The sequence below is a fragment of the Metarhizium robertsii genome (assembly GCF_000187425.2).
Source record: "Metarhizium robertsii ARSEF 23 chromosome Unknown MAA_Scf_3, whole genome shotgun sequence".
In the NCBI taxonomy this organism is placed as follows: Eukaryota; Fungi; Ascomycota; class Sordariomycetes; order Hypocreales; family Clavicipitaceae; genus Metarhizium; species Metarhizium robertsii.
This window is the reverse complement of record NW_011942171.1, coordinates 2,523,336-2,544,019: the sequence shown is the minus strand read 5'-3', so window position 1 is coordinate 2,544,019 and position 20,684 is coordinate 2,523,336. Positions and strand designations below refer to the sequence as shown.

Below are 20,684 nucleotides of genomic sequence, written 5' to 3'. Positions count from 1 at the left end.
TGGTATTTGCGGGACCACGACATGGCCGTAACATACAGTGTAATTGGCCTTGTGATGATATGCGATGTCTGCTGTAGAGTAATTGTAATTGTGTTGTGCCATCGTGATCATGATGTGAGTCCTCTGCCCGGCCTTCCTGGAATAGCACTACCCCTTCTGCCTTGACAGCACCCAACCGCCATATAGGTTATCCAGAGCCGTCTATACCCGTACCCTCCCAAGTACCTACCCTGGGTACCTACCTACCTAGGTACTTAGTAGGTAGGTATGTAGGTAGTACTCCGTAGGTCTGGTAGCTCCATGTCAGAATCGCGCGGCATTAAGCCGAACACTGGTCCCTAGGATGGGCCGAAACTACGCCCGCTACTTACTTAAGTATGATGTAAATAGGTATCTACCCCTCCCAGACCAGAACCGCAAAACAACATCGTTCCCGACCGCACAGCTTGCGATAAGACGACAACACCCGTCAATCAGCCGGCACTCTCCTTCCCCATTGCGCAACCATAGGGTCGGTCAATGCTCGGCAGACCACTCCCCGCGTTACCACGCACATTACGAGCATACACTCTGTACAATCATACAAAGCGTCGCCCAGTAACTACGACAGCCATGGCGGATTCCTCCCCGCAGCTCGCAAAGCTGAGGAGCTTGATGAAGGAAAGGAAGGTCCATGTCTATGGTAGGTAATAGCCTGACCGATTGAAGTGGACCGGCGATCCAGTTGCCATGTATTGCCCTAACTCATCAACACAGTTATCCCGTCCGAAGATAGCCACAGCTCAGAATACATTGCCGCCTGCGATGCCCGCCGGGAGTTCATGAGTGGATTTACAGGATCGGCAGGGTGTGCCATCGTCACACTCGAGGCCGCCGCGCTTGCCACAGATGGTCGATACTTCAACCAAGCTGCCAAACAGCTAGACGGCAACTGGACCTTACTCAAGCAAGGACTGCAAGATGTCCCTACCTGGCAAGAATGGGCTGCCAGCCAGTCTGCGGGAGGGAAAACCGTGGCCGTCGACCCATCACTCCTCCCTGGGTCGGCTGCCAAGAAACTCAATGACCAAGTCCGCAAGGCGGGCGGTGCTGATCTGGTTCCCCTCGATGAGAATATTGTAGATATAGCATGGGGCGATAGCCGTCCCGAACGTCCTTGTCAATCAGTCAGCGTCCTACCCGACGAGCTTGCCGGAAAGCCGGTCACAACAAAAATCGAGGAACTGCGCCAGGAATTAGCCAAAAAAAATTGCCCCGGTTTCTTTGTGTCCATGCTGGACGAAGTTGCGTGGCTCTTCAATCTACGGGGTAATGACATACCCTACAACCCGGTGTTCTTCTCATATGCCACTATCACGCCGGAGACGGCAATCCTATACGTTGACGAGTCCAAGTTGGACGAATCCTGTAGGGCACACTTACGGGAGAATAATGTCCAGGTCAAACCTTATGACTCGTTTTTCCCTGATGCCCGCCAACTGCATACCGAGGTCAAGGCCAAGCGGCAGGCCGGTGGAGATGGTGTTGTGGTAGGCAACTTCCTGATATCGAACAAGGCCTCATGGGCAATGAGCCGAGCGCTCGGAGGTGACGGCTCAGTAGAAGAGATGAGGAGCCCAGTTGGTGATGCAAAGGCTGTCAAAAATGAAACCGAAATGAATGGCATGCGAGCCTGTCATGTCAGAGACGGAGCTGCCCTAATCGAGTTCTTTGCTTGGTTAGAGGACCAGCTCGCTGACAAGAAGATCATGATTGACGAAGTGCAAGCAGCTGACAAACTAGAGGAATTGCGATCGAAACATCAACATTTTGTTGGCTTGTCGTTTCCCACCATATCTTCTACCGGAGCAAAGTAAGAGCTGGACCCAACTAATGATAACTTGACAGACCAGTCAGGTTTGTGTCTCTTGCGTCCATGGCAGTCGTTAGCTGACGTACAACTCCAACAGTGCAGCCATTATCCACTATGGCCCCGAGAAAGGTAGCTGCGCGACAATCGACCCGGGAAGAGTGTATCTCTGCGATTCCGGAGCGCAGTATCGTGATGGAACTACAGACACGACGAGGACGCTACACTTTGGGAAGCCCAGTGATGCCGAGAAAAAAGCATACACGCTTGTCCTTAAAGGCCTCATCGGTCTTGATACAGCAGTCTTCCCGAAAGGCACTACAGGGTTTGCCCTGGACTGTTTAGCTCGGCAGCACCTTTGGGTTAGTATCGATGATCAACAGTCAGGCAACAATATGCGCTGACGCTCTCTGCATGTAGAAAAACGGGCTCGACTACCGACATGGCACGGGCCATGGCGTGGGTTCATATCTCAACGTCCACGAAGGCCCAATTGGTATTGGAACCCGCGTACAGTATACCGAAGTCCCACTGGCTCCCGGAAACGTGCTCTCCAACGAGCCGGGCTACTATGAAGACGGAAATTTTGGTATCCGGATCGAGAATATCATGATGGTTAGAGAGGTTCAGACGGAACATTGCTTTGGAGACAAGTCGTATTTGGGTTTCGAACACGTAACCATGGTTCCCTATTGTCAAAGCTTGATTGAGAGAGATATGCTTACTGCAGATGAAAAGGCTTGGCTGAATGCATACAATGACGAAGTTCTGAAAAACACCAAGGGCTTTTTTCAAGGCGATGACTTGACAATGGCATGGCTTACACGGGAGACACGACCAATTGAGTAGATATAGTTATACCGTTAAAAGAGCCCGCACTATTCACTATCCATTAAAGATGAACAAACGCAGCCAATACATATGTTATAGCAAATGAGGATGTGAACCAAGGTTTTTTTGTACAAGCCTGGCAAAGTGCAGATATTCCGGGAACTTGACCAACCCCAGCCAGGCGTGACAGGTCATATCCATATTTGGAAGCGAACTTGTTTCGTCAGTATCGAGACAAATGAGGTGCGCAATCCGAGCAAAGCCCTGTTTATTGGTTTACAGGCCTGACAGCTAGCCAATCCATCCAGGGAGAGCAGGTATTTACTCACGTGGAAGGATAGGGCGATAGCACCACCAAGGAAGACAAGAGTTCGAGAAAACAAGGCCGTTAGAAGTCCAGCCAAGAGGCCTGCCGTCGGGGAGTCATATCAGTAATGACCGATACAAGCCAACGTCTGGGGCCTTATTTCAAAAAAAGTTCTAAAGAAAAGTTACTGACCTGCAAGACTACCGTTAGAGATTTGCCGAACAATCTCGGGGGATATCCCAGTGCGCCGAAGCCGATTCCGTGATGGCGTAGAGGACGGATCGAGTACCGGTCGGGCATCGAGCCGAACGTATGATCCGTTTACCAGGATTGAGCTGGTGCAAATGCATGTGCCAGCTCCAATAGCAAGGAGTTGTGCGGGTCTCCAAAGGCTGCGAAAAGGGAAAATACGGCTCATCGTAAAGCGAATAGTAAAACTGCTTGAATACTTTATTTGTTGTAAGGGGTTGTGGCCAGTGCCTCCTACACAACATGAGGGGTCCTGCTGGAAACGAACCAGGGATGCTTGGTTACGTCATCCCCAGAGACAGCAGCATATGTGGCCATGAGTTTCGGTCCTCAGCTTGGTGCCTGTGAGGCAATCCATCTACGTACCTAGGTGACTACTAGATCAGTTCAATCTCAGATTCACACATAATCTCAGGATACGACATATAGATTCCATTTTCAGTTTATTTGCGGGTGAGATGGCTGGAGGCCTCGACAATGGGAGATGAAGAATGACAGGCAAGACACTTGGTTCAGGGCACCGGGTGTCAGTAAAGCTCTATATGTGAATCGCTAAACCACGTTTCCTGAAGTTGATGAACACCAACACTAAAAGAACCAGACACTCGAAGCTGGATTTGTCTGAAATTCTAATCTCTTTAACTTTGACATCAAGTCTCTCCCTAGCCCAAACCTGCCCATATACCACGAATTCGTCTAGCAAGTTGAATGTCCTTTTGCATAATCGTTACCCTTTTCGCATGAATGGCACATAGCTGGGCGTCTTCGAATAAGTGAACCATGAAGGCTTCAGCAGCTTCTTGTAGCGCTTGAATAGCCTGACTCTGCCAACGGAATTCTCTGCCTCTTGGTCGACAGTTCATGCCGATTTCCTGTACCTGCATAAGGACATGTAAGTAAATAAATATGCATATAGGAACTCCTACAAACGCACCAAGCGCATAAATGGCAGCTTTAAGAGCAGAAGCTTTGTGGTACCCTGGTATTGCCTGATCTCACGTAGAGCTGTTGTACCTGGGCGATATCGTCTTTTTTGTCGTATAGGAACAGGGTCACCAGCTATCAAGATGGTCAGAAGGCCCAAGAATTAATGCACATGAGTGGGATCGCGAAAGCCATCCACAAACCTTGAATATCCCCAGGTCGAGGATTCCATTTTGGAGTTGGCCTGGCTTTTCTCACCTTCATAGCCATGTCTCAAGGGGGAGAGGAGCCAGATGCTCCCCATGTGACCGAGAATTCGGAAGATGATATACTGCGAGGGCAAAGTTAGAAGGTCCGCTGTGAACTAAAGCATTAGGGGCTTTGGTTGATGGCGAGAAAACACACACACACACACACAAGTGCCTGGATGGTGGTAATTACTCACCGATGTATATGGGTGGTAGAAAACCCACTTGGAGGGATGCGGAAGTTGATGCAGATTGGGACTCAGCTCAATCAGGTATTCTGTTAAGCACATCAATGAAAACCCGGTTATACCAGGCCGATACATTGGATCATGGGCTTCACGCGTTAAAGAAACATTGAATGTAGTAGCCACCAGCAACCTGCCAGGCATACTACTAGGTAGGTAGCTGCAGGGTCGCCGCAAGGTGTAAAATTTACGCACAGTATAAGCACCGTGCGGGCAACACTCGCGTGCTCCCAATCTGTTAGGTTGTGTTATGTAATGTCAAGTCGGCCGAGCTCAAGATGCCCTGGCCCAATTCTTAGGGACGGCTGGCCACTAAAGCTGACTAGTGGGTGGCTCCTAGCTGTCACTTTTCCCCTGCACACTGCTATCACAAAGGCCACCTCTTCATACCCGCTTGATTCCCAAGCTTCCCCTACTCCATAAGCAAAGGGTCTGTGTCTGATACAAAATAAATGACATAGATGAGGTCGCATTTTATATTTTACACCTGAAGCTCATTTCTCTTACTTGTCCGCGTTTTCTGCCCGCCTCAGCTGGGTCTGCCTGTCACTAGCAACGCGACACTCGGAGTTTCGGAAACACCAAACAACATCATTTCACTCTCTTTTTTTGTTAGGCCACTCACCATGGACCAAGTCATGGACGGCGGCCGTTTGCCGCTGGAGGAATGGTTCTGGGAAATGCCTGTCTGTACCCGTTGGTGGACGGCTGCAACTATTTTGACAAGTGCCCTTGTCCAGTGCCACATGGTCACTCCGTTTCAACTTTTCTACAGCTTCCGTGCCGTGTTTGCCAAATCACAGGTATGTGAGCGCAGCCCTCTCTCCTTTTATTTTGTCCCTCCAATGCCTGCAGGGCCCGGCATACCTCTTTGCGGCTCAGCGTTTATCAATTCTCTGTTCTGGCACTTTTCTGTCTCTCGTTCCGTGGCTGATATCTGGCCTCAGTTTTGGCGACTCTTTACTACATTCCTTTATTTTGGACCCTTCTCACTCGATCTACTGTTTCACATATATTTCCTACAGAGGTACGCCCGACTGCTTGAGGAGTCATCAGGACGATCACCAGCCCATTTTTCCTGGCTTCTTTTTTACGCCATGACCAGTCTCATCGTTTTGTCGCCTTTGGTCTCTATGCCGTTTCTTGGCCAGCCACTCTCCTCGACCCTGGTATACATCTGGTCTCGGCGCAATCCCGACACCAGACTCAGCTTTCTTGGGCTTTTGGTATTTACCGCGCCATATTTACCATGGGTTCTCATGGCTTTCAGCCTCTTCATGCATGGGTCCATCCCCAGGGATGAAATCATGGGCGTGGTCATAGGCCATATTTGGTACTTTTTCAATGATGTTTACCCACCCCTTCATAATGGATCTCGACCATTGGATCCTCCTGTATGGTGGCGACGTCTTTTCGATGGCCGGGGAACAGAAGAGTCGCAGGATGGGCTAAACAACGATCTCATTGCTGCAGCTGGCCCTGGCGGCAGGGAGCCCGCAGCAGCAAACGTCTTGTAGCAACCTCTGGAGCTCTAAGAATGGCAATCTATAATATAGTGTTGCATGGGCGTTTGCCACTGACTCCGGCACGTAGATGGATGATTTTGGCGATGTCATACTGCTATCACAGGAGGAAATATTTTGACTTTTATCTAGGCATGGGCACAGGCGTTGAACCGGGTTTCTTTGGTCATTATATCAGCTATTAAATAGTTTTAGCCGGATTACAGTGCTGCCTATGGAAATACATGGTCGAGCAGAGTGATCAATTTCCACAGACAAGTTGGCCTCTCGGGTATTTCTCGAGACGCACTTTAGCTGGTAGAAGGCGGCTGTTCGTGGGAAAATGAAGACCTAGACTTGAATAACTGAAAGAGCGTGCTAAGACGTAGGACGGACGGCACAACGGTGGTTACGCTGTTGAATCGGAGGAATGACGCCATTCCTGAAGCTTCCTCTGACAGGCGCGCTTCAGAATTAGTAATATCTCCACGCCTCGTGCATCCGCCAGTCCCAACCCCACCAAGCTGCCTACGAGGACGACGACTTGGACAGAAAATGCGCGCCCGTCCAAACTCACCTTGCATGGCTCTCTACCCACGTGCCTCAGCACTAGAGACGTGATTAGCCACTTGTAGAGCTGCGAGTACAATACCGATACTGTGTTAGAGGGCAATTTGTTTCAACCACAACGTCGGCGCCTTGTGGTCTCTTTCCCACTTCTGCGGCCCTTCTCTCCTCGGACGTCGTTTCACCTGCTAGACAATATGAAAGCATACATGTACGATAATCAACCGGTAAGTAACCAGGATCATTGGGTTCATGTCACAAAAATGCTCATGCAACTTCGCTGGCTAGGGGGACCAGCGCTTACCCCACGATTCCGGCCGAGCCATCAGCACCGAAGCACTGGGGAAACTAGGCGTGCTATACTTCCACTTTGCCAATATTGCCGATGTAGACAGACTGGCTGCTGATCGCGGATACAAAAATCGGGATGAAATCACAGTCTCGCCTGAAAAAATGGGCGGCATGTACGAAGATAAAGTCAAAATGTTCTTCAATGAACACCTGCACGAGGACGAGGAGATTCGGTATATTAAGGGCGGTCAAGGTTTCTTTGATGTTCGGAGCAAAGATGATAACTGGGTTCGAGTGCGACTCGAGAAAGATGACCTGCTCATTCTTCCTGCTGGTATATATCATCGCTTTACCACAGACGAAGCCAATGTACGTGTGCTTTTTGTTGATCCTACTCTTTATTTCCATGACTATTGACCAGGTTCCCGTTCCTCGAATAGTACGTACATGCCATGAGGCTCTTCAAGGACGAGCCCAAATGGACGCCATTGAATAGAAGCGCAGAGCTGAAGGAGAATTCGTTCCGTAAGGCCTATGTTGGGCAATACTTGAGCCAATAAACTTCAGCGCGACTGGAGGAACGGGGTGTCATTATTCATCCGTCTTTGGGCAGACAATAGTAGGAGTTACGAGAGAACGTAGCTATGGTAACAGCACAATGCCGGATACGGTCATATATTTTATATACTAGTAGGAAAGAGTGCATTGATACGGGTTCCCGGCTATTGCTATCAGCTGCTATTTTCACATATAACGCTCTGGCAACGCAGCAATTATCGCGAAAACTGTGTAAAACGACAAAAAAAAAAAAAAACAGGCAATAGCCGCATCAAGCAGTCTTCTTTGAGTAAGTTTGTGCAATAACATAATGACATTGCTAAAAGCTGTGTTATTCGCCTCTGCTTAAAGCCCCCGTCCCTGCATGTGAAAATGTTAGACTGAGTTTGGTCGGTGGTGGGCCGATAGTAGCCCCGATAGCAAAGCAGTTTTTCCCCTACCTCTCATGAATTCCTGTTTATTAAGAACTTGCAACCCCAGCCGCCACATGCCAAAGGCCGTAGGTCAGTTAAGGCGCCAAGAGCGTGTAGCAGCAAAATACCACTACCACCAATAGCAGTGTGGGCCCTCACAACAGATCTGCTTGTCCATAATTCGTCTCGCTCAAATCCAACTTATTATAGTAGCCATGGGAGTTAGACGCCTGGCGCTATTGTGAGAGTTTGATATTTAATAACAAAAGGGCAGCGAAAATACGTACATCCCCGCGACAGAGAGCCAGCCGGTTCCATGGATTCCCTACCTTACGAGAATGCACCAGACGTGCCGGACGGTAATTCCAATAAGCCGCGACTCCAGCTCCCAGCGAGCTGTGACCCCCCATCAATGAGCTCACCTGCAAAGCAGCTTGTATGGATAGTAAGCGCAAGTCTCCTGCTACTTGAATACGCGTTTTACGTTTATATGTATGCTTATATATATTCTCACTCAGATATTCGGGGGAACTGGCCATATGGGCCGGTCACTCGTAAAATACGCACTGTCTCGTGGGGACTTGGTGACTTCAGTCGGACGAATCCACGAATCTAACATTGATGACATTGCAAACATACATCATGACAATTGCCTTGGAGCCCTTTGCGATGTACGCTCTCGTGATTCAGTTGCCAAGGTTGTTCAGGATGCACTAGATCGGTTCCGACGGTTTGACGTCGTTGCGAACTGCTCCGGCCACGGAGTCATTGGTTCGTGCGAGGATCAGGATGAGCATGACCTCCGTAATCAGTTTGAGACGAATTTCATTGGAACGCTTCACATCATTCACACCACGCTCCCTTACTTCCGGAGACAGAACAGTGGCCGCTATCTCATATTCAGTTCGACTTCTGGAGCACTTGGAGTCCCAGGGTTGGGACCTTACTGCGCAACCAAGTACGCTGTTGAAGGTTTGATTGAAGCAATGCTATATGAGACTGATTCTTTTAACGTCAGGGCCACGTTAATTGAGCCAGGTTTGGTGAGACGTGATGAGCCGGATACTGGCGATAGTCCCCTGCCAACCTGGGGCCATTTTCTCATCAAGCCCTCAAGTAATGGATACGGAAATGCAACCTCTCCAGCGCTTCATGCAAGGAGAATGGTACAGTGGCTTGGGGACCGCCAACCGACCAGTGCAGTAAAATGTGCCGAGCTTGTGTGGCAGCTGGCACACTGCACATACCCGCCCCTGAGGCTCTTGTTGGGGAGCTACGCAATTGAGAGCATTCGGGATAGAATGCGCTCAGTTACCGAGGAGTTAGAAGACTGGAAACATCTCAATTTTGCTACGGCGGGGCAGGAAAGCGAGAGGGACGATAAAGAATGAATTCGTAGTGGCAAATAACAATAATCTAAAAAAATGCTCGCACCGCTATTTTTTAAGAAAGCATACCTACTTAACAATACTACGCTTGCACGAGATTTAATGCTGGAGAGGAACAAAAAAAACATTATAATTATTTATAGGTTTTTTCTATCTTTCTTTCTTTCTTTCTTTTTTTTTTTTTTAGAAAACAAAGATCTAAATAAACTCTTACTTTTTTATTTATTTATTATATTTCTACTAAAAAATTTGATTAATTCACTATAATTATTCGCGTTAGTATAATAAAATAAAATAAAAGAGCACTATAGCCGCGCAAGAAAAAAAAAAAAAGGCAGTAGTGCCGTAAAATCCACTAACAGGAAAAAAGAAAAGAAAAGAAAAGAAACAGAAAAAATTAAAATCAACTAGATAAAGCAGCGCTGCGTTTTATTATTATGAATTTTTTTTAAAAAAAATTAACATTCGATGAGGCGCTATTTATCCCTTCTCTCGTACCCCTCCTCCTCTCGAGTGAACTACTGGTTTACAGCTAGCTGTTCACAGAAGAGCTGCCTTGAGGCTCAACCACTTGCAACCTGACTTCCCACAATAGCATCTATGCCATATCGTCATGTCAGATAGACCAGTTCCTACACAATGCATTGGGTCAAGCCACCGGCCAACTGGTGAGAAACCCAGTGCCACGCTCTCAGCGGGAGTTAACTTTGATAATGTTTGCATCCTTCCTCAAACCCCACAGCTAATTGCCCTCCTCTCGTAAGTTCACAGAAGTACTGGAATACAAGGTTTTTTTTCTGTACCAACTTAATATTACAGAATGATACGGAATAAGAACACCGAGCGAGCCGACTTCATTTTCTATTCGAACCGTATTATTCGCCTCTTGGTAGAGGAAGGCCTCAATCATCTTCCTGTTATAGCACAGACTATCACCACACCAGTTGGCCGCACTTATGATGGGCTGATGTTTCAGGGGAAGATATGTGGAGTTTCGATTATGCGAGCAGGCGAAGCGATGGAACAAGGACTGAGAGATTGCTGTCGGTCTGTTAGGATCGGCAAAATTCTTATTCAACGAGATGAAGATACGGCGCAACCGAAACTCTTCTACGACAAGCTACCAGAAGATATTGCTGATCGCTGGGTGCTTTTATTGGACCCCATGTTTGCAACAGGTGAATTATACCAGGCGGCGTCTGTCGTGAGTGACCTGCAGTCGATTGATATACTAATCTGCTCGTGTATCATGCAGGAGGATCTGCCATCATGGCAGTACAAGTGTTGAAGGCACGTGGAGTACCGGAGGACCACATTCTTTTCCTCAACATCATCGCTAGCCCGGAAGGCGTTAATAATTTTGCCACTAAGTTCCCTCGACTGAAAGTTGTCACTGCCTTCATTGATCAGGTATGGTCACCCGGCTTTTGCCCAGAGCATAGTTGATGTAACAAGCTGACCCGTGGACCACGCAGGGTTTGGATGAGAAGAAGTATGATTCAAGAGCCACGAACAAAGTGAAACTCGAGCTAACCTTCGTCAGCTATATCATCCCGGGTCTAGGAGACTTTGGTGACAGGTTCTATACAATTTGAAGTGTACAGAGGGTTAGGAAATATACACCTGTATGGCGGCTATGGTGGTTCGTCGTCTGGTCGAGGGTTGGTTTCATTTGTGAGGAAGAAGGCATTGCAGGGCTAATCAGTATTCTTCATCATCCGCAACGACTCCATCGCCTTCATAATGTGCATCGTCTTCGTCCTCGCCCTGGGCAGCTCTGCCACTTTGGCTACGTTTAGTTGCGTTGAATGCCCTTGCCGTCGTGCTTCCGTAGTTTCCCGCCGCCGTGTCTGCTTTCGCAACTGCATCTGTGTATCGGAGGTGATTAGCTCAGGTTATTCATACACATCCACACAGTAAGAATGTGAGGTTCAATCGCCTTCTCGCTTACCGGCGGCATCTACCCATTCACCATACACGTCGACAGCGGCAGAGAGATCTGTATGTACGTGCCAGAGCGTTAGCTAGACTGATTGAATCAATAAGCTACGCGGTAAAGAATGGTGCAAAGACAGACAGTTAACGGCACATTGAAATTTCTGGCCACAGATACGACAGTCTAATTGGCCAACACCCGCTTTTCTGTCCAGTTTGACGCTGACGGATTTCTCATGATTGCAGAAAAGACAAGTGAATGTTGATGGTAAAGGGTCAGACTACATTTTAGTTAGAGAATAAGTCTGTCAGCCACTCATTAGAGAAAAAAAATTATGAACATGAGAGGAAACCTTTTTGGGGCCCATTGGCTTTCTGGACGACTTCTTGCGCTTTCCCATTGCGGATCTGAGATGCGAGTGATATAGAGGTTCGGTCGTTTATTTGTCAAGAAGGTGGAATAGGAATATTTGGGTTGCGCGTCTGAGGAGCAGTTGTCGTGATAGTGGGTGGGGGTACCCATTAGCTGGCGCTGACTCAATACTTATCGATAACCAAGGTACTAGTAGTGGAGAATATTGTCAAATACCTAGGTACTAGTTACCTAGATCCGTATTATAATTGGTTCTTCATCACTCCAGGTCTGTACCGCCTACAAGTATGCTTCCATAAGTGCCGAACGTAAGATCCCTTACCTATGCGGACGCTGATGGTCACGCGCAGGTTGAAAGTGTATTACTTGTGTTGCTAGTGCCCAGGGCACTCGCCTACTTGAGTATAAGTACTATCGACCTTCTACGTACAACATTGTAGGTGCCTAGATCCATGTAACTTTTGTGATCGGATTCAACGTCCGCAACATGCAGGAAACGCAGCGCCCCTCCGTATTTACCCCGCACCAGTCGTGCTTCTGCAGATCAACTTGCTGCCGTTTGCGTACTAGGTAGGTAGTCATGTACTCCTCCTCATTTGGACGAGCCGTGCTACAACTGTTGGGCATCGAACGAAGTAGTGGCCTGAGACATGATCATGACCGCCTTTTCGACATGTTTCCGGAGCTAGTCATCTTAACAGCCCGACTCCTGTTATCCCACCCAACAGCTTGTACGGTGTGCAAGGCTTCGGGGAAGGAGCAGGGGTTAATAATCAGCGAGTAAAACTACTACACGGATAAGAATTGTACTTGACATATGTCGTTGAGAAAGAGCCTCTATGGCATGGTCTTTGGCGGGCGTCACCCTTTTATAGGAGAACAAAATAACTTCTTGTAACATCCCATGGGCTATGGCCAGATAGAAGGGTAGATAGCGCTAGCACTGGTGAATCTCCTTTTGCTGGCTTTTCTTTTTTTCGGGGCAGGGGCCGCGCGGTGTTGCACCAGACCACTTACCTGACAGGTGGCAAGCCAAGAATAGCGATCGGATGCAACTGTGCTTGACCCCCGAGATCTAAACCCGCGTGACCTCCCTCCCTTTATCGAGCACGACCTCAGTATCCCCGACAAGTCCGGTTGGATAAAGCAGGAAGTCTTCTCCCATGCATCTACGTACCCTTTCGTTGTGAAGTGTCAACATTTTCCTTTTAGCTCTGACTGAAATACGAAATTGGCATACGTGCTCGAGGATGAATCCGGCAACTCCAGACCCTGCGGTGCTAGATGCGCTTCGTCAAATCCAGCACACACAAACACAGTTACTAACGGCTGTTGAATCTCTCACCGAGAGGGTAGGTGCCGAGGAATCTGATCCAGATGGCTCATCTCATACAAAAATACGTTCGGAAGTGCGAGGTGGAGGGGAATCAACAGGTCCTAATGCCGCTGCATCCGCCCTTCCCATCTCGAGTCCTCGATCCCCATTCACATCGCGTATCATTCTCACGTAAGCTGTCCCTTTATTACAAATTTCTCTCTTTCTATAATGAGGCTAAGTCAATTGATGTCAGGACGTACCCAAAGCAGATTGGGATAGACCCTTTACGAATGGATTGGGGCAACCCAGATCCGACCAAGCGAGGACCAGTTGTAGTTTCGAGATCTCCATCGACCATCCGGCGACGCAATGGTCTGTAATTTTACCTAGTCCAAAAAAATATGACGAGCAAGTATTGACATGTATTTTGTCCTTTCACATATAGCCATCGGAGGTTAGACATTATCCCACACCGACACTAGAGTATGTTCTAACATTAGACAGCACAGTAAGGATTATCCATGAATTCAATGTGCCACGGCAATAGCACTAATTTATACCCAGTGGAGGGTCCTATTCCATATATTATGCACTAGCTGTGGCCAGCAAAGAGCTTGATAGAGACCACAGGTACGTGCTCTACTTGACAGTAGGGATAGAAGATGACCTCTGATCGACACTTTTCGAAGGCCCGACTTCACCAATACTGAACCTGCAACTCGTATCGGCCCCTTCCCGCAATGGGGAGATCCCCGTAAGATTGTGGCCATGGATCCTTGGGGACACCTTACGCCATGGACATTTAAGAATATCATGGAGGAGGAGCACGGTACTTAACGCAGAAGTTGAGTTTCAGAAGTTCCTAGCTGACTGGACGCTAGTTGATCTACGGCCAACAATTGCTATTACAAAAGCGCACATGAAAGTACGTCTGGCCTACATCTTTTTGGCATGAAAATATTGCATTCCCGCTGGACTTCTAATACGCTTCGTCTCACAGCTGCCTGAATTAGAGGAGAGTGTAAAAGCCGGAAGACTGTGAGACGAATAACCCAATCACAACACCACGGTTCCATAACTGATTGTTCTTTAAGCGTGCCCGATGGCAAGGTGTGCCTAAACAAGTTAGGCGAGCTTGCTGTGACAAAGTTTGCTGTTGAACCTGTGAGTTGGCAATCATACGTTATAGGAACAGAGTGGGCAGATCAGAATGTTATCAACGAAACTTACAAACCTTAGGTTTGGTACCTTCCAGGTGTTGCAGAAAGGTTTGGAATTGGTAAGCGGTTCGAATAACTGCCTTGATGAAAACTGCGACTCACACTCCTCAGATGAGGCTACCCTTCGTCGGTCACTTTTCGAACATACGGGCGGTAGCTATCCTGAGGTGCGACGCAACGTCTGATATAAACAATCATGTGCTCACACAAACACAGCTGATTACTCGCGGTGATATCAAAGTTTTTCTTCCACCCATTGGTAACAGCTTCATTCTAATTATTTTCAAGAGTCACAAGTGCTAACAATCTGAAGGCGGGCTGACCGTTTATTGCTTCGGGGATCCAGAGAAGATGTCGGACCAAAATGTTCGATTGTCTCTTCGCATTCATGATGAGGTGGGACAATTACAGCGGAACAATTTCCCGCTTCATACTGACATTTTTAGTGCAATGGGAGCGACGTATTTGGATCTGATATCTGTACATGCCGTCCGTATCTTATTTTCGGTATCGAGGAAGCTGTCAAAGAGGCACAGAATGGTGGGAGTGGGGTGGTAATTTACTTCAGAAAGGAGGGCAGAGCATTGGGCGAAGTAACTAAGGTATGTCCAGGAAACGCTCACCAATATTTAATGTTCCTATATTGTTGTGACGCGCCGTTGCTCTTTAAGTGGTCTTTCCCTAACAGTCACATCAGTATCGTAAGTCTTTCCCAGATTCGAATCTGGTCCCTTATGCTATGATGCTGTTCGTACAAGGTACGTTAACTGGTTTTTAAGTGGTCTACAACGCTCGGAAACGAGGCGAGGATCGAGCTTCAGATTATTTTATGAGGACGGAGAACATTGCCGGTGTCAAAGACATGCGCTTCCAGGCTCTTATGCCCGACATTTTGCACTGGCTAGGCATTCAGAAGATCGACAGAATGCTGAGCATGAGCAAGTAAGTTTTTGCGTCAAACCTGCAGCTGGCACTCAAAATTGAAATTGCTAACTAAATATTTACAGCATGAAACATGATGCTATCGTTAGCCAGGGGTGAGCTAAAACCCGCCATGGTCGAGGACCACAATGAGAACCCATCCCAAATGCTTACCCCAACTAGAATTCCAATCTTGGAAAGAGTCGAGCTGCCAGAAGAGTTGATTCCCGCCGATTCCAGAGTTGAAATTGACGCAAAAATAACTGCTGGTGAGTGGCTTAGTCGAAGCACAAAGACGCCAATTTGAGCTAACCCTTGTTGTCAGGCTATTTTACTGCTGGTAAACGCCTCACTGCTGAGGAGCTTCAATCAGTTCAGGGGAGGATGTGGGAAGAGTAAGTCGTGCCCCTTTTTTAAGCTTGTAGGGGCTTTGCTCATTAGGTTGCAGTATCGATCACTGAGGAGGGAAAGGATCCTTGATCTTGTAAAATGCTGAATAGCTAGTCAATCACTATACACCCCAACACATTATTGCTTGTGCCGACACAGATGTGCTTCCGTGCCTCATGAGCCCCAAAATCAATGCGTCTCGTAGATAATGATACCTGACTCAAAATGACTTTCTACCTTCCATCCAACGCTGCTAGCGGGCCATACACATTATACTACTTGATCCGCAATTTAGTGTACAGTAATGCTTGCGTGTTGTCAATCCAGACGTGTTCCCTCCAACGTGTTCAGCTGTCTGTGGATGAAGATCGAAATTCCTCCTGGGTCTGGTAGGTAGCCACATTGACACCTAACTGAGGCCCCGCCTGTCAGCTGACGATCATATTGATACCCAACATCGAAATCCCAGCCGAGCTTGAGGAGTTGACCAGAATGACATTGTTGGGTCGCCGGTACAGAAGCTTGGAATATTAAAGCTTATTATATCGAAGAAAGTCAAATTTCGATCAAGAAATGCGCTTTCAACGTGTTCTACATCTTGACAGCAAGCATCTAACATCATGGCATCACAACACGGAAGTGCCGACACTGGGCACCTGAGAACATACCAAAAAGTCGAGGAAGCCCCCCCTCGAAGGCCGCGATTACTCAGATGCGACGCCTCAAAGCCTTGTATAAGCACACAAAGCGCAAGCCGAGATGCTCTCATAAGCCCTGCCTCGCCAACTGCGGTGTACCTGCTCAACAAGATGGGCGGTTATTGTCTAAACCAAAGCGATGCCGAATTGGTTGGCGAAGGCTTAATGAAGCACAACGGTCATAGCGTACCCTACGATGAACAGAGTAGCCCAGACGGCTCAATCAATTACCGGATAACATGTGATTCAGATTCTACTCCGACAGGTCGGTCCTCAGCTCGGCATCAACAAGTATCATCATCAGCAATTGTCTAACTAGTCACCCTTAGACGCCTATTTTAGCTTTCCGAGTTTCGACAATTGGGCATCGACAGAGCCAAGCCGTTCATTCATAATGCAGTCTTAGCCCACGCTAAGCATGGAGACGACGTTGGACGGCGGGGGAATACTTTCAAGAGCCGAGGGGGGGAGGGTTCATTGGGCATGTATTTGCAGTCGCAAAGCTTTTGGTGGACAACTATCAGGACTATCGCCGTAGCAGTCAGAGTTGGCCATGCGGTTGAGAGTACCTGACAATATAAACTCGGTGGAAAGTTGGCCGTTTTCCTGGAATCCAACTGAAGAACAGAGTCGAAGAATTGAGACGGCAGTATGTAGCATTATTGAAAATCATGAAATTCGCATTAGTCACATTTCTGCACTCTGTCTGAGATCGCCCTTGCAATTGGCATAGAGATCATAATTGACAATCAGGGCAAGTTTGGTCAAACGAAGACTTCGAACCTGAAGCCAGACCTTACGTCCAGTGATTACTAGGTACTCTGTAAGAAGTGGGCCACACCGAAAGTCCAAGATTTAATTTACTCCGTACGGACAGAATTTTCTAAGCTTGTGGAGCAGCGTGTTTTTGGTGGTTGTGTGGCACGTGACAATCTCTTCGGGCTTTTGGGTAATGGATCCGGACAAAAGTCACTCCGTGAGACTTTGATAGTTCGCTTAGACCTAGTTGGTGCACACAACAATTGAAATTATTCTCGCCCCTCCACCAATCCCTCCAGCATCATCGGATTCTCCCACTGTTCACATATCGGCCAGCAATCATGGCGGTTGGAAAGTGAGCATGCCCTGTTCGCGACTACATTTGGAACTGTAGTTTCTAATGAAATGTAGGAACAAGAGACTCTCCAAGGGCAAGAAAGGTCTCAAGAAGAAGACCGTCGACCCATTCTCCCGCAAGGACTGGTATTCGATCAAGGTGGGCTCAATCTACCGCAACAATTTATAGGCATTTCGCTAAACCTTTCTTTCTAGGCTCCCAGCTCCTTCAGCGTTCGAGAGTGAGTTTGATGTTTTGTTTAGCGATCTCAGAAAGCGTGCGTAGATTAAACCGGGGCTGACAACAGAAAATAGTGTCGGCAAGACCCTCGTGAACCGCACGACTGGTCTTAAGAACGCAAATGATGCTTTGAAAGGCCGCATTGTCGAGGTCTCCTTGGCCGATCTCCAGAAGGACGAAGAGCATTCTTTTCGCAAGGTTCGCCTTCGAGTGGATGAGGTTCAGGGAAAAAACTGCCTGACCAACTTCCACGGGTTGGATTTCACATCCGACAAGCTCCGATCTCTTGTTCGCAAGTGGCAGACTCTTATTGAGGCCAATGTCACCGTCAAGACGACCGACGACTATCTCATCCGCCTTTTTGCAATCGGATTCACTAAGCGACGCCCTAACCAGATCAAGAAGACTACCTACGCCGCATCTTCGCAAATTCGTGCCATCCGACGCAAGATGACTGATATCATTCAGCGCGAAGCTTCCAGCTGCACTCTTACTCAGTTGACATCAAAGCTGATTCCCGAGGTTATTGGTCGCGAGATTGAGAAGTCCACCATTGGCATCTATCCCCTGCAAAACGTGCGTAAAGAGATATTCAAGCCGTCAGTTATTTGTATGTAACTAACAAGAGCATTATAGGTGCATATTCGCAAGGTGAAGCTTCTGAAGGCCCCCAAGTTTGACCTGGGTGCGTTGATGGCTCTCCACGGAGAGTCGGGGACGGATGATCAGGGCCAGAAGGTTGAGCGAGAGTTCAAGGAACGAGTTTTGGCTGAGGTTTAAGAGTTGTTACATGCAAGTGCGAGACTAGAGGGATTCTCACTGGTGATGCACTCATCTCTGGCATTATTTCGGTCATTGTGGCTATCATCAACGGCGCGGTTGGAGAACGGTAATTCTCCGTAAATGGTACAAAAAGGCTCTGTTACTCTATGAAACCTGTGGTCTGATCTATTTTCTGTGATGCATGTTGTGTTCATGTGCGTCTATCTGCCATGCCGTCAGCTCCAGATCGGTCCTATATTTGCCCAGAAATAGGTGTCATGAAGCTGTTTGCAGACTGAAGAGACAAATGGCCCCCTGATATCGAACTTGGTACTAAGAAGCTGGCCAAGCATTAATGCCTGTTGGAATTTAGCCAGAGTACGGAGTACACCCCATATAACATTACAATAATAGCCTTCGCCGTGAGTGCCCAATTCCACGCTCACTTTGGAATGGACCTATTTCAGCTACCAAATAACACGAGGATCCTTCAATCTATATCTTCTTGCAGGAACGGAACGACGGCTGTTTAGAGAATTAGACTATATGCTTGCTAAGTTGACAGAATCACATTCTCACCTTGCCGAAATGCTTCGGGTTGTTCAGATATTAGCCAGTGACCTGCATCGATGTCTACGAGACGGAAACGAGGAAAGAATTCTCCGATCGCAGGCAGCACATCATCCGCGACATAACGACTTTTCGTTCCTCGGACAAAAAGAGCCGGTTTCTTGAACCTCCGTTCCTGGGTATTCTTGTAGGGGAAGTCCCCTAAATGGGCAAGCGATTTTCCTAGAATATCCAAAGGAATACGAAACTGCTGCACATTCTCTCCAGGGACTCTGTATAGATTTCCGAGGAGAAACTGTCGGATGGGCACAGACTGTCACCGCGTTAGCCCGAAAAACGTACATGATAGAAGGGGGTCTGCAATACGAATCGTACCTCTTCGAAATTCTGTAAAATTGCGTCGGCCTCGGCTTGGCGAGAAATTTTGGCACCTTGAATCATCTTCATTCCCCTGATGTATTTGACGAAATCGCCATCTAATGAAACATCAACAGGGGCATTGTCAACTGCCACCACATTTGATACCATTTCCGGAGAGCGAAGAGCAAGCGTCATGGCCGTCTTTGCACCCCTGAATCATCAGACTCTCGTTAGAGAATTCAATTCACTGGTCAATCAATTGATAGATTATATGTATAGAACGTACATTGAATGGCCGATAATACTAACATCAGTAAGCATTTTATCCTTGATAAATGACGAGACGTCTTCTGCCATCGATAGATAATCATGCCGCTCGTTATGCGGAGATTCCCCATGATTTCGCAAGTCCTGGTAATTTAATTTGTGTTTAGCACGCGAATGACCATCTTGCGTGCTGACTGATCAGACTAACCAAGGCGTATACGTATCTGCCTAAATCGCGAGCTATTGCTCTGATGAAACAACAAAGTAAGCATTTTACACTATGCTGGTATGAAACTTGAAAGGCTTACTTGCTGATTCCCCTGTTATTCTTCTTAGAACCAAAAAGTCCATGCAGGAAGAGTATGGGAGAGGTTGTTGCATTTACTTTTGGCTTTGCCGGTTCGTGTAAGTCGAACGCCAGAGGTCGTACAGCTTCGGGTTCAGAATTATGGGAATAGTGTCTGCTCAGTTGCCATGCAGCCCGAGTCATCGCTGCATTATAGCAGTTAAGATAGGCTCTAGAAGCGGTTGATATTAACATAGCGATTCTGGCGCGCAGTGAAAAAATTAGGCCGGCAATGGTCCACAGGAAAAAATTAGCTGGCCAAGTCGCTTTTGAGGCGAAAGATCTGTTATCACGACGGAGTCTTGATAAGTCACCAATGTGGGTCCCAACAATCTGGCTGGGATGCTTCCTTCTTGTCCGCTAATGACCTTGAAAGGGATGGCCATAAAGTATTATAGATGTATAAATCCTTTCAGGGACGCAATTGAATACCAGGTAAATTTGTAGGAATTTTTGGGACAACTTCACGCAAAAAAACATGTCAACAGTTTGCCTGCCATTGAACCATTTATCGACTAGCGCCCTGGAGTCTGAAAGGACAGTTCAACCAGCCCGAGTGCCTACCAATAAATGCCTACCCCCTAAGTACCTACGCAGAGTACGGAGTGCCTAAGGAACAATCACAGATGTGGGGCTGCCAGCTGTCCACAATTCAATCGACGTCCTCTTCCCCTCGAGATCTCGTCAACAAACTTTCCTGTGTTTTGAACTCCGAGGGTTTCATGACGGTTGATGTCAGTTTCTGAACTGAACCTCAACTTGAGCTCCTCTCGTTCTCTATTCCGAGATCAAGTACTTCCCCCCTCGACCTCTGGC

At 47.7% G+C, this 20,684-nt stretch overlaps 10 protein-coding genes across 10 annotated transcripts; 7 read left to right on the top strand and 3 right to left on the bottom strand.

Annotated features, from left to right (window-relative positions):
• Positions 1-612: 612 nt before the first annotated feature.
• Positions 613-2,698, top strand: MAA_03645 (X-Prolyl aminopeptidase; the record flags this gene model as incomplete). The annotated part of the gene is made up of 4 exons (XM_007821643.1): positions 613-682; positions 757-1,852; positions 1,950-2,211; positions 2,270-2,698. The coding sequence occupies 4 exons, from the start codon at positions 613-615 to the stop codon at positions 2,696-2,698; spliced, it is 1,857 nt and encodes a 618-aa protein (XP_007819834.1).
• Positions 2,699-3,898: 1,200 nt separating this feature from the next.
• MAA_10969 (RNAse P Rpr2/Rpp21/SNM1 subunit domain-containing protein) lies at positions 3,899-4,430 on the bottom strand (the record flags this gene model as incomplete). Its single annotated transcript, XM_011412914.1, has 3 exons — positions 3,899-4,114; positions 4,171-4,295; positions 4,364-4,430. The coding sequence occupies 3 exons, from the start codon at positions 4,428-4,430 to the stop codon at positions 3,899-3,901; spliced, it is 408 nt and encodes a 135-aa protein (XP_011411216.1).
• An 849-nt stretch (positions 4,431-5,279) lies between these two features.
• MAA_03646 (ER membrane protein) lies at positions 5,280-6,170 on the top strand (the record flags this gene model as incomplete). Its single annotated transcript, XM_007821644.1, has 2 exons — positions 5,280-5,456; positions 5,679-6,170. The coding sequence occupies 2 exons, from the start codon at positions 5,280-5,282 to the stop codon at positions 6,168-6,170; spliced, it is 669 nt and encodes a 222-aa protein (XP_007819835.1).
• Positions 6,171-6,919: 749 nt separating this feature from the next.
• MAA_03647 (Acireductone dioxygenase ARD family) lies at positions 6,920-7,509 on the top strand (the record flags this gene model as incomplete). Its single annotated transcript, XM_007821645.2, has 3 exons — positions 6,920-6,949; positions 7,011-7,382; positions 7,435-7,509. The coding sequence occupies 3 exons, from the start codon at positions 6,920-6,922 to the stop codon at positions 7,507-7,509; spliced, it is 477 nt and encodes a 158-aa protein (XP_007819836.2).
• A 791-nt stretch (positions 7,510-8,300) lies between these two features.
• On the top strand, positions 8,301-9,375 carry MAA_10968 (uncharacterized protein; the record flags this gene model as incomplete). Its single annotated transcript, XM_011412913.1, has 2 exons — positions 8,301-8,429; positions 8,503-9,375. The coding sequence occupies 2 exons, from the start codon at positions 8,301-8,303 to the stop codon at positions 9,373-9,375; spliced, it is 1,002 nt and encodes a 333-aa protein (XP_011411215.1).
• A 610-nt stretch (positions 9,376-9,985) lies between these two features.
• On the top strand, positions 9,986-10,967 carry MAA_03648 (uracil phosphoribosyltransferase; the record flags this gene model as incomplete). Its single annotated transcript, XM_007821646.1, has 4 exons — positions 9,986-10,131; positions 10,192-10,550; positions 10,628-10,782; positions 10,848-10,967. The coding sequence occupies 4 exons, from the start codon at positions 9,986-9,988 to the stop codon at positions 10,965-10,967; spliced, it is 780 nt and encodes a 259-aa protein (XP_007819837.1).
• Positions 10,968-11,073: 106 nt separating this feature from the next.
• On the bottom strand, positions 11,074-11,708 carry MAA_03649 (uncharacterized protein; the record flags this gene model as incomplete). Its single annotated transcript, XM_007821647.2, has 4 exons — positions 11,074-11,240; positions 11,324-11,371; positions 11,450-11,588; positions 11,649-11,708. The coding sequence occupies 4 exons, from the start codon at positions 11,706-11,708 to the stop codon at positions 11,074-11,076; spliced, it is 414 nt and encodes a 137-aa protein (XP_007819838.2).
• A 1,222-nt stretch (positions 11,709-12,930) lies between these two features.
• Positions 12,931-15,600, top strand: MAA_10967 (uncharacterized protein; the record flags this gene model as incomplete). The annotated part of the gene is made up of 17 exons (XM_011412912.1): positions 12,931-13,187; positions 13,252-13,374; positions 13,563-13,628; positions 13,688-13,827; positions 13,880-13,923; positions 13,999-14,036; positions 14,093-14,162; positions 14,238-14,277; positions 14,330-14,385; positions 14,435-14,477; positions 14,532-14,614; positions 14,665-14,824; positions 14,998-15,160; positions 15,226-15,255; positions 15,323-15,408; positions 15,465-15,534; positions 15,588-15,600. The coding sequence occupies 17 exons, from the start codon at positions 12,931-12,933 to the stop codon at positions 15,598-15,600; spliced, it is 1,482 nt and encodes a 493-aa protein (XP_011411214.1).
• A 1,727-nt stretch (positions 15,601-17,327) lies between these two features.
• MAA_03650 (Ribosomal protein S3Ae) lies at positions 17,328-18,343 on the top strand (the record flags this gene model as incomplete). The annotated part of the gene is made up of 5 exons (XM_007821648.1): positions 17,328-17,341; positions 17,398-17,482; positions 17,539-17,564; positions 17,638-18,139; positions 18,200-18,343. 5 exons carry the CDS (start codon positions 17,328-17,330, stop codon positions 18,341-18,343), a joined length of 771 nt encoding a protein of 256 aa, XP_007819839.1.
• A 535-nt stretch (positions 18,344-18,878) lies between these two features.
• On the bottom strand, positions 18,879-19,450 carry MAA_03651 (glycosyltransferase family 41; the record flags this gene model as incomplete). Its single annotated transcript, XM_007821649.2, has 2 exons — positions 18,879-19,208; positions 19,238-19,450. 2 exons carry the CDS (start codon positions 19,448-19,450, stop codon positions 18,879-18,881), a joined length of 543 nt encoding a protein of 180 aa, XP_007819840.2.
• Between the last annotated feature and the right edge of the window lie 1,234 nt (positions 19,451-20,684).